The following is a 12085-nucleotide window of genomic DNA, read 5'->3' on the forward strand; positions in this document are numbered from 1 at the left end:
GACCACTGAGGTTCTTTAACGTGCACCTAAATCTAAGTGCACGGGTGTTTTCGCATTTCGCCCCCACCAAAATGCGGCCGCCGTGGCCGAGATTCGATCCAGCGACCTCGTGCTCAGCAGCCCAACACCATAGCCACTGAGCAACCACGGCGGGTGTCTGATTGTATGCGCGACGCGAATTGTGAAGTACTCTTTGGAAGACACGCGGGCACCAGCGGTTATTCTGGAACTTTCAACGGCTCATGTAAAGAAGCCGAAGCGCTTGCCGCGCAGATTAGGTTTTCAATGATCGCCGACTGTGTTCGGTGCTATTGTGCTTTGAGTGTAACTTGCTTTTGTGGGCGCCGATTCACCCAATAAATGTTAGTTTCATCATTTAGAGTTCTGCGATTGTTTTGTTCACCGTCACTACAACGTGACATCTGCTTTTGCATTGATGTACCTTACGCCTCCGTCAACCCCACACATGAAGACAATACCACTGTCATCCAGCGATGATTTACACTGGAATTGTGAGAGCAACCGTGAGAAGAAAATTATTGCCAGGCTGAACAGATACTAACGCAAGCTATTTATCCAGAAATATACACAATAGGTAGGTGCAAAGCGTGTGGCAGTATCTATAGAGCCACGTTAGAACATACACTATGGGAATGCCAGGGACTAATACACGATAATGAGAGCGAGACCTTTACTGACAGCAGGCCGCGATACTCAACTCGAACCTGGAAGACGAACTCTGGGCAGTCCAGTGGGGCAAGGAAGCCACCGGTGGGCCGTAGCCTCTGCGGGTGCCCCAGCCATGGATCTAAGTCGCCGGACGCGAATCGTTCTGATTCGAAGTTTTCTCACTCACTCACTCAACTGTAGGTTGCCCCTACGTAATGCGAAGCATTCATGATTTGTTACGAAGGGTTTTCTGAATGTGGCCGACTCAGTGGCAGTTGATGCCTACGGAATGTGAAGCATCAATGATTATGTAAATTATCTATGATTATGGGTTATGCAGGCATTTCTGTCAGTAAATTTATATGCAAATAAGCAAGACAAAATCTTCGCAAAGGCAGGATATATTGAAAGCAAACTGAAACTCAGCGACACGCACCCAGTTGCCCCAGTGCACAGGGTAGCAAACAGGGTGCCATGCAGTTAACTTCACTACTTTTACTTTTTATTCTCTTTGTTTGCCATAGAAAATAAGGCGCCGAGCACTTATCAAAAACCGTATGTAGGACTCCACCTGGGCGACTCTTGTCTCTTGCGCTGTAATTGCTAGAACCGGGCACTGGTTGTTCCACAACTGAGCGAGCTCAGTTGTAGAAGCGCCTGCATCGTCCTGCGGTGAGCGACGGTGTTATATTCGGTGTGTGAGGTTGACGGGGGAGTCAGGCACAGAATGCAAGCACACACCACGAAGAGAAGGAAAAACGGGCTTGCAATCGTCTCCTAAACAGATACTCCGCCCACCTGCCTGTAGAAGAGATAGAAAAAGAGAAGACGAAGAATACAGGCGAAGATGCGGCCCTTGATCTATGAGCCCGAAAGATAGCCAGTAAGAACAAAGAAGCTAAAATAAATTGAATATGAATGGAATTTTTAGTACGCCGTGATTACGGGGCACGTATGTAACCATTCTTACTTTGCGTAGCGTATTTGCTCTCCACTCGTGCTTAGCGATCTCTTATTCACATTTGACGATGACGATGGTCTTATAAACGAGCGGTACACAGCGGATGAACAGAAGGCACAGCCTGATTCATTAGCCCTACGCGAATGATCTGCGCTGCGCGCATACTCAAAACTACTGACACTCGGCAGCAAACGGGAAGCGCTGCGTTTTGGAGAGCGCCCAGCGCGACGCCAACACGCAGCCACCCTCCATGGGTGCTTACCGCTGTGGTGCCGACTCGTGCGATAGTTGATGCAACATTCAAGGCCAGCGCATATGGCCAGCGCTGAAACCATGGTAGCTCAAACGGCGTGTCTTCTAGTATTGAGTTCGCCGCCGGCAGAAGGCGCTGACTTCGATACCGTGGTAAGCGGGATGCGTGGCGGGATGAGAAACTGTCAAAGCGGCTGAATGTGCACTCTCCGCCGCTTGCGCTTATGCGTAGGCCGTAGTGGGCATAGCGTGCGCACTGTGCTCGAATCGAGGCTCATTCTTTCGGAATCGTCGTTGTTTCCATGTGCAGTCTCTGCGTTGGACTGTTCGGAGCCATTTACTATGACATGTTGACTCGCGTGGTGCCCAAGTCTCCCATCATCTCGTCGGCGTGGCCACTAACAACGTCATAACCCAAGGATCTAAGCGCAAGTTCGCTTGTTTCCTGTCAATTTCAGTGCTCACGGACTACGCAGATTCCGTAGCGTTTGGCGATCCACTGTGCTGTGTCGCGACTGGCAGAAGTTGCTCCTCAGAATCGGCAAATCAGGGGCGCGATTTTGTAGGAATTCTATTACTTTTTTCTATGCCTTTTGCCGCCATCACTGCGCAGCCATTGGTCGAAAATGACCGGGCCGCGCCCATTTTGTCTGTCAATCACGCGACGTCAGGAACCCGCAAAAAGTGTAATCGTCATCATGACGTTGACGCACTAATTATGCGGAGCAAAAGGCACGGATTGTTTGGCACGGCCAGAGGCAGGGTCGTTTCTGAAGGCATAAAAAAAATGGCCGCCCCTCTGATCGCTATGGCCGTGGCTCTTCGCCGTCGCCGACGTGAACAGGGAGAGCCAGACGACGCGTTTGACATGCCGGATGACCATTTTCGACGGCGTTTTCGCCTGTCGAAGGGAACGGTGGGGTTGTTGTGCGAGGAACTGGCGGGGGAACTAGAAGCTGAGCGAGCGACGGGACTGTCGGTGGAGCGGAAAGTGTTGTGTGCGCTGCGCTTCTTTGCTACCGGGAGCTTCCAAGCGTCCGTCGGGAGCGAGGAGACGATCCGTGTGTCGCAGTCGACGGTGAGCGAGGTTGTGCGACGTGTGGCAGAGGCTGTCGTGAACGCAGGGGCCCGCAACAAGTGGGTCCATTTTCCAAAGACAGCCGAGGAAAAGGCAGCCGTGAAGGAGGGTTTTTTTCGCCGCGGCGTTATCCCCGGCGTCATTGGATGCGTAGACGGCAGCCTCATAGCCATTATCGCACCCAAGGGTGAGCGCAAGGCTGTGTTCATGTGCCGCAAGGGATACTACGCCCTCAACTGCATGTTCGTAAGTAAAACTCACGTTTTCTGCGATCCTTTTTGAAAGTTACGTTGCTCTCGCCAACGGGCACTTTCTCTGGTTTACGTTCTACCTCAGATCTGCGACGCGGACATGAAAATCTTGGCCTTGGACCCTTTGCGACCGGGGTCGGACCACGACGCTTTCGTCTGGCGGACGACATGGTTGCGCCGGCGGTTCCAAGCGGGGCGCATCGTGAATACCGGGGAATACCTCCTCGGTGAGAAAAAAAACATTTTTTTTTGGCGCAGTCACGCTTCAGCAGCGCAGAACGCCGTGTCCGCTCCAACCCAAACTTTTAACCAAACCACAAGAACACCATCAAACCAGCCATCAAACCGCGTAGTGGCACACTCCATTTCCTCCCTATATCATTTCGCGACGCCCTTGAACACTGAGTGTACCGCAACGCCCCGACGGGGAGTTGAAACGGCGGTAGCCTAGAAAAGAGGGAGCGACATGCTCTAGGCCGATGCTGCGAGGGCAAGCACTTGATGCGTGAAGGCTGGTGCCTTGGTGCGCGGCTCTTCTCGCTCACCGAATGCGAAGCTCAAGTGACCTGCTGGGTTTCGGCCATGCTTCTGGAGGCGCGCAACTGCGTAATGTCCAAGGGAGCTCCAGCGTGGAACGTTCGCTTGTGCAGGGTGGCCTGCATGGCACCGTCCTTTCGCGTAATTTCTTCATCCTGGGCACAAGCACGCGTGCTCCTTGCTGCTGCCGCTCCTCATGGTGTCAGAACTGTCAAAACGGTTGGTAGCTCAACGCTCAACTCCTCCCAACATTTTCAACTCATCCCAAGACATGTGCATTGATAACACCTCGAAAAGTACATTGCCGCCCGAAAACAGCCGACGCATGCGCAAGTTGTACTCCTCCCAACTGACACACTGACACTGATGCACGGGTCTTGGGAGGAGTATAAGTTGCACATGCGTCAAGGTTATGTGGGGCAGTCTGAATTCCAATAAAATACTGTTGAAAGTCCAGCGTCGCTCCGGGTCTCACGCCTTTTCCTTGTGTGCGCGTCCTTTGTTTTTCGCTGGTACCCCCCCCCCCCGCCCCCTTTTGCAAGTTCATCATGCACCAACCATCCAAAAGCTTGCGCAACTATAGCGGATGATATTGGAAGCCCCAAGAAATTTCTTATGAAGGCTTTCAACTGAACTCATAAAGGATAGGAAAACGGCCGGGAGGTAAATTATCCTTTATTATCCATATGTTGTCGCTGTAGAGGAGTTCGTTGTAGAGGTGTTAGATCGTACCTCGGAATTATGTGACCGTCTTCATTTGATTTCTGCGGTCAACGAAAGCTATTCGTTTACTTTGACAGTCATATTTTGTGCTTTGTGCAGTAATTTTGTTCCAGTTCTCAGCATTCTCGTACACGATGTCACATGGTTGACGTACAAAACACCAAGATTCCAGCTCACTGCCTACATTGGGTGGATCTTCTTCTCCAACTTCGCCTTCCACCTGGATTATCCGGGACTGAAAGAATTCTTAGCCGACTGTGGCTTGGTGTAGCCTTTATGAACTTTTTCGCTCTTCCCATCAAAATGTTCGACAGTGCTTTCTGTCAACTGCGTCAGCAAGAAAGCTGTCTCTCAGTATTGACCATTGACCTAGCTACAGAACTCAGAGATGGTCACGCGAGCACGATAGCCCTTCCAGATTACACGTAATTTTTGGAGCAGGTGATGCCGGGACCGCAGAATCGGATACTGGCTTCATGGTCGTTTCGCCAGAAAGCAATGGAGGCTGTGCTTCCTATGTTCAAGCAAATTATTTAAATGACTGTAATATTCCAGCGCTTTCTTCGAGGGTGGCTTTATTACTCCGGTTCTTTCATTTTCTTCTATTTTCATTTATGCGCAGCACTGACCCAGTGCAAGATATCAATCGTGATTTCTGCCTTTCTGCTTATCCCTCGACCTTTTCCACCTCACCTCTTCAGCAACTAGTTGACCTTCCTGCTTTGCCAATTTTGCCACTTAGTTTATTTCTAGATAATATAGCGCAATATATAAGCCGCTACAGCGAGGTTTACTGGGCTTATATCTGCTGCGCGTAACATACCAGCTAATTTTTCTCGTTACTTCCAGGTATTACAGACAGCACGTGTACTGTACAATGGAGCTGTTGAGGGAGTTCGGAGATCCTGAAGTGCTGGTGCTCGCCAAAGATCACATCGTCCTCAAACTGGAAACCGCTTGGCCACCGGACGTGACGGTTCCAGGAGGGCTCTCGTTCGCCGACGACGACGGTTTTCTCCTCGTTTGGAACCAAACAACTCTGGTTTCAGCAGCGAAGAGCTCGTGGCTACGTGAGGCGAGGGTCTCGAAGGCCCTGTTCTGCGGTTGCGCCTCTTTCGACTCCTCGGAGCGCTACGCTACCGCCGCCAGAGAGCTGCTCCGAAATGCGCAGCAGATATGCATCCTGCACAACAGGGACAAGGTGTACACGCTCGTTCGCATGTTTCCGAGCGTCAGGGTGCTCTTCCTGCCACACGATCTCTGCACACACGTAATAGAATTTGATGAGCCGTGCAGGGACCGCTCCGCACCGCTGGTCGAGCGATGCCAACTGACCCAGCTGATGGGAAACTTTGGAAGCCTGTGCAGAGATCACCTCGCCTTGAGCCCCGAGACTACGCTGGCTCTTATACGCACGTGCCCTGGCGTAAGTAACGTCGTCATAGGCGAACGACGTCTCAAAACTTCCCAGTACTGCGCTTAACAGCAGTATGCTTGTATGCATAAGACAGGACGGCGGGGCAAGAGCTTGTTGTTGACCAGTAATTAGTAAGACTCGTGAGTGATGTGTAGGGTATAGGCTTGGTTCCAGCTGTTTTACAAATTCTTGTAGGGAAGCGGTTACATTATACACTTTCTAGCATACGCACTTATTACCATAGATATCGGTGTTGTACGAATGGTTATTGTTCATATCGCGTGACCTCGAACCCGAAATTCAGCCATTAAATGTATCCTCCAAAACGTCAAAGTTATGGCAATACCTAGGTCTCGTGGCTCAGCCGATATATATACATTGCGGAGTTTTCGATCTGCGCCTCTCGAACGTATGGGGCCAGGAACTCGGAAATACACATAGGGTGGAACTTTAAGGTAAGGTATGCGTCAAAGTACGAGAAATTACAGGTAAAGGGTTGCCTTTCATCCTGTCTCTTAATGCCCTGACTTTAAGATACGGACATACATCAGTGCGGATTAGCAATAATCTGCGCATGCGCGATGTTGTTGTTGAAAATATAGCATGGCTAACACAAGAACACCATGAAAGGTGCTCGGCCCCCCCCCCCCCCCCCCACTGGGGCTGAAAAAACACTAACAGCCTTTCTTGCGATATCATTCACATTGTCACTTGAGGAGCGTTCGCGCGGTCGTGCATGTCGTATTAGATTTGTAGCTCAGCGGTTTTGCGGGCCAGAGGGCCCAGAGGAAGAGCGGAGACGTGCATGCGCATGCGTGGTACGCTGGGGCGGCCAGCGTTCTTACGGAGCGGGCCGCTCGCTCGCTGATATCGTCCTCGGCGGAACGCGCGCAGCGGACCAGTGATTTTGCGAAACGAACATGGCGACCGCCCGCACACACAGCAGCATGTCGTCGACGTCATCTTCAAGCGCGGCGCTGGCTCGCATGCAGGCTAAAAAACCTCGGAGCTGTTTGCCCACTGAAGAGGACCACTGTATCCTGCTAGAGGGTTCAGCAGCGAGGCCGTTTGGCGACGATTTCGAGTGGATGAGCGCGATCGAGACCCTGAAGCGAGCGTAGTAATCTCGTCACAGTAACTCCAGCCTTGTCCAAAAGGTGGCGCAGCGAGGCTCTCTGCCTTAAAGCCCCTTGATAATTATCAAGGGACTTTACTCTGCCTCGACCGAGCGAGGGATCGCTGAGCTAAAGCTCTTCGTGCGGCACACCGCTGCCGTCTCCGCTCGCCCGCTGGCCCGTAGACCTGCTCAGCGATAACTCTTCAGTATCGACAGCACGTACGCGGACGGCGCGTGTAAGCTTAGAAGACTTCGAGAGTTGCGCTGTTCATTTGGCCATGATTTGGCTGCGGAAGCTACGAAGCCATGTAGACGCACCTTCACGCTGCACTCAGTCAGCTCTGACGGAACCAGGTCAGCGTTCTGGCTTCAGCTGCTGGCACGAGCGTTTTGCGAACGCGCGATAGCGTTCCTGCCGAGTAGCTTTGCACATGTCACACCATGGTGCACACACTGGTCTTAGTTGAAGGGATAGGAATCGTCAAACGCATTGGCAGGGCGCTGAGAAGCGTCGGTGGTTTTCCGTCGGTCTCGTCTAGTGCATGTACCATCGATGTGCGGCACCTGTAACACCGCTGGATGCTTCTCATACAACGGGCATATGGTAAGGCCGGGTATCAGCCAGAGCACTGGTCCTGTTTTCTTTTTTCGTGAAAAACTTGTCGTCAGTGCTATGCATTTGCGTGGACGTAATGACAACAAAGCTGAAAAAAATACAACGAGAAAATCGAAAAATAAGTTGCGCAAAGAACAGTTGCAGACACTCCATGTAGTTGAATATTTCGCCGTTTCTGTGCTTTGTTACCATTTCGTTTTGCCTTTTGGCTTTGTAATTACTTGAAGGCGCATGCTCACTGGTGTCGCATATTTAACCTTCTTCCTCTATTAAAGCCTCAGTCGGCGCCCTCTAATCTTGTTTGTATGTTAGCCGTGCTGAATATTATGTCATTTATCCGTACTAGGTAGGTCAATATACGGTATGACTTAAAGCCTGTCGCGATTTAAGTGTGGGAGGTGCAGTTCGAACACAGGTGACGCATCACGTAAGGAAGGTGCTTGGTATTCTGTTGCAGTAACAGGATGAGTGACATTGCAACAAAAGACATTCGACAGCGGTAGCTGATTAGCAGCAACGATTCGATTAGAAAGAGGCATGGGCTTAGCATGGGCTGGGAAGACGCCCGTTCACGGACGTCTGAAAATCTTCAGTGATAGACTGGAATAGGTAATGACGATGATGATGATTACGATCGTGTTGGTCTTATCTCTCTTTAGTTGCGTCGCATCGACTCCTTGTGGGTCGCAAAATGCTACATGGTTCCGTATGGCTTGGCCATCTCGTCGGAACATCGAAGAGCAAGGAGTTTAACCCATCTCTGGCTCGGCTTGCTTGACAACATGTCAGGTGGACAGGCAAAGGATCCAACGAGCCCGTTCATAGGAGTCGACGTTACGCTTGCTGCAAGAAAATTTTCGTTCGTCCAAACTTTGCAGGTAAGTGAGTATCTTTGGGAATATATATTGTTAACAATAAAGAAGCGCACGAGGTGTCCTACGTATTCAAGCCGCTGTGCCACCTTCGCGCTGTCTTCGCTATGACGTTCTGCGAACTACCTCTTTTAAGCATGCTAGGAAGTGAATTTGCACAAGTGCTATTTAATATTCGCACTGTCAGGTTAAGAGCGCTTGGGGGCGTCTGCGTGGCAGTCAATTCATGACTGAATCTGGCACATAAGTTTATCCCTGTGGCCACAGTATCAATTTCGTTCCAGTAGATATCGTCTCCATGCAATTCAAACAGCGTTAATGACAGTTCACTTAATCGCATGGTGAAACGTATATAAGAAGCTTCCTTCGATACTGGTAATATTATGAGTAAGGATTCCTAGAGAACTTGAAACATAACGTTCACTTTTCAATCGATCAGCAGCTTAAGATTCTGGTTAACATGATTTAAGCTGGCCAGGAAGGATTTCCTCAGGCTCTTCACATCATTGCTGAGGCAGTGTTACGAGTCTGCTAGAGAAGAATCCAATGGCAATGGCAACAATCTTCGTCCTTTTTGTAAACTTGGGACCTACCATTTTGTCCTTACTTAGACGATTAGTTACCTAATGCAAACAGTCATATACGGATAGAATCGTGTTGAATAGCCGCAGTGTAACACGAAAAATATAATGACACCCGGCCAATATTGCAGGTGGTTGTGCACTCTCTGGACGCGCTTGCCAAGATATCGGCGTTCCGTAACCTCAGCAGCCTCGCGGTGGAACTCAGTGCCGGCATAGCGTATAGTGACGTGGATTCGCAACTGCGGAATATGCTCGCAAGACTGCCGGGTCTCGAAGAGCTGGCTCTCGAAAGTTGCGGCGGTCTCCGACTCTCCACAATCTCGAGGCTGTGTCCCAAGCTCAAACTCATGAGTCTGGAAAGGTGCGTGGGATCGGCGGAAGACGATCCTGTCGACGGCGCCGCCTTCCCTAATCTCGGGCACGTCAATATGAGTATGAGCATCTTGAAGGTCGCATCGAGAGCATTCTTGTCTGCCACTCACGACACTCTGCGCACCGCGCGCTTCGGCCACGACGGCATGTGTTTGGAGTTCCTGCAATACTGCGTCCGCTACGGTCGGCACCAGCCATTTACGCTTCTCGAACACCTGACCTTGAACACGGAACTGTCGCTACGGGAGTTGGAAGTCTATCCGGAAGACTTGCACGATGTAATGAAGGCCCTGCCCGCTCTTCGACACCTAGAAACGGACAGCTACGACTTGCGACTGTTCACAGAGAACTACGGCGTTCCACGTGGTCGGGTGTCCCTGTCCTGGATTGGATGCGTTCACTGTGCCGTCCACAGACCATATTTAGCGTTCTCCGAGAAAATTGCGGCATTCGTCAAGGACAGTATGCTCCCTCGCGCATAGGGAATACTCCACAGTTGTGCGGCGGGCTGTTTTTGGTGTGTGAGCTTTTCGCAAACGGGTAAAGGACAGCGACAAGCTTCGAACGGCGCGATTCGGTGGTGACTCTATGTGTTAAGAGTTCCTGCAGTATTGTACGCAGCACGGCAGGCGCCTATCATTCCCTCGTCCCGAAGGACTGATCTTCGACCCAAAACCGTCTGCGTGCGTTGCAACTCAAGCCCCGGGGACCTGCACCACGTGCTAAAGGCATTGATCCTGCTTCGCTACCTGGAGACGGAGAGCTATGAGCCGCGGCTGTTCGTCGAGTACTGCGGTGCTCCTCGTGGTTGGCTTTCTTTGTCGTGGTGGGATGCGTCTACTCTGTGGTGCAGAAGCCACATCTTAGAAATATTCTCTAAATTGTTGGCATATTGGCGTCTGAGGACGATCACAGGAAGCAATGCTCCGTATTCGCCTGGTACTCAGTCTTCTGCGCGCGAGTTCTTTGCAAGCAAGCGTAGGACGAGCGTCGGCGGATGCAACTCTGGTGACGGGTCTCGTAAGCTTACCCGTTGAGGCTGAATGCCAAAGGGACGGCTCTCATAAAGCCCGTGCGTCCACGTTTCATCGTGCAGTAGCGTTCCTTTTCAGATAGTTATGTGTGACTGGCACAAACTGGACGTGCCTGCCCAACAAGTGGGTTCTGTTACGGTTCCCGCTAGTTTTAGCTCCAGAAACGTGTTTAACCGTGAAACAAGCGCCAGAGTTCCCTTCAGTAATTAATGTGCGCAACTCTGTCATCACCGCTATTTTGTTAGCGCCGCAACTACGTCACGCCACGAGGAAAATGGCGGAACGTCCATAACAGAGCGCAGTATTACAAGAATACTAGGCGTTAACTGCCCGTACGACGCGTAGCTCTTACACACTTTCTGGACCATGCGCAACACTTGAATGACGCGGTACACTTGTTTGATCGATGCTGCACGGCAAGAAGCCTAAGAATGTACGTCAGGGCGACCTCTCTGCATTTCTTATCATTAACATTTTCACGCTCTCTTGAGACGCCACAAAGTTGTCGCGTGAGTGACAGCACCTGAGTGGGTGCTCTTCGAAGAAAGCGGCGAGATAGTTCGCGCGGTCGCGTTCTGCGCTTTCTCTCGCGAAGACATCCGGACAGCCCTCGTGCAAATACCATACAACTCTCATATCATGCAAGTCTCTTGCATGATATGCAACTTTTTTGCAACTATTTCGCATATCATGCAACTTTTTCTGCATTACCGTCAAGCCTTACGTGCATTGGAAGCTAGCTTGTCTGAAACATCGGTTACCTAATTGTAAATGGTTGATGATTTCCAGGTGAGTGTAAGTGGTGCGTGTAGTCAATTACAGTTTATGTTACCCGCCGTGGTTGCTCAGGGGCTATGCTGTCGGGCTGCGAAGCACGAGGTCGCGGAAGCGAATCCAGGCCACGGCGGCCGCATGTCGATGGGGACGAAATGCGAAAACACCCGTGTACTTAGATTTAGGTGCACGTTAAACAACCCCAGGTGGTCCAAATTGCCGGAATCCCCCACTACGGCGTGCCTCATAATCAAATCATGGTTTTGGCACGTCAAACCACGTTAATTCAATAGCAGTTGATGCGTTCTAACTGTAATTCGCAATTTTTTTTATTAGATACCATAATATGAGGAATAGTTTTCGATTCTGTACGTGCTCGTGTGTGCGCGTACGTTCGTACACCTTCGCAAAATGCGCTGTTCCTCAACTACGTCTATTTTGCCGTTACCTCTTCATAGCTGCCGGAGATAGGGGAGAGGAACACCTTCATTTTTTCCTCATACAAGATGTTTGTTCAAACCTAACGAAGACTGCATCCTTTCATCACGCCTGAAGGGCGTCGAAAGGTTCGTTATTTCTGTTTTATCTAGAAGACCGGAACATACAAATGCATGCCTTAGTAGCCATATCTGCCCATCCGCCGCGCACTGCGCATTATGTTTGCTTTTCTCTAGGAAGCAAACACAGTATTATCGGGCGTCCTGATTAGCACTAGTGGCGAAGTTCTCCGCAGCAAACCTCATCTCGCTTCAAAGGGGGACCCTCTGATAAGGTAAGTTTACCACAGCGCAGATTGTAGCGCCATCACTGAATTGAATGAAGAACTAT

At 50.7% G+C, this 12085-nt stretch overlaps 1 protein-coding gene across 1 annotated transcript; it reads left to right on the top strand.

The window, feature by feature from the left end:
• The first annotated feature begins 8285 nt into the window (after window positions 1–8285).
• LOC142563149 (uncharacterized) lies at window positions 8286–10658 on the top strand. The gene is made up of 2 exons (XM_075673695.1): window positions 8286–8499; window positions 9206–10658. Exons 1-2 carry the CDS (start codon window positions 8320–8322, stop codon window positions 9929–9931), a joined length of 906 nt encoding a protein of 301 aa, XP_075529810.1. The 5' UTR covers window positions 8286–8319; the 3' UTR covers window positions 9932–10658.
• The last annotated feature ends 1427 nt before the right edge of the window (window positions 10659–12085 follow it).

This window comes from Dermacentor variabilis, chromosome 11 (genome assembly GCF_050947875.1).
Source record: "Dermacentor variabilis isolate Ectoservices chromosome 11, ASM5094787v1, whole genome shotgun sequence".
NCBI classification, from domain to species: Eukaryota; Metazoa; Arthropoda; class Arachnida; order Ixodida; family Ixodidae; genus Dermacentor; species Dermacentor variabilis.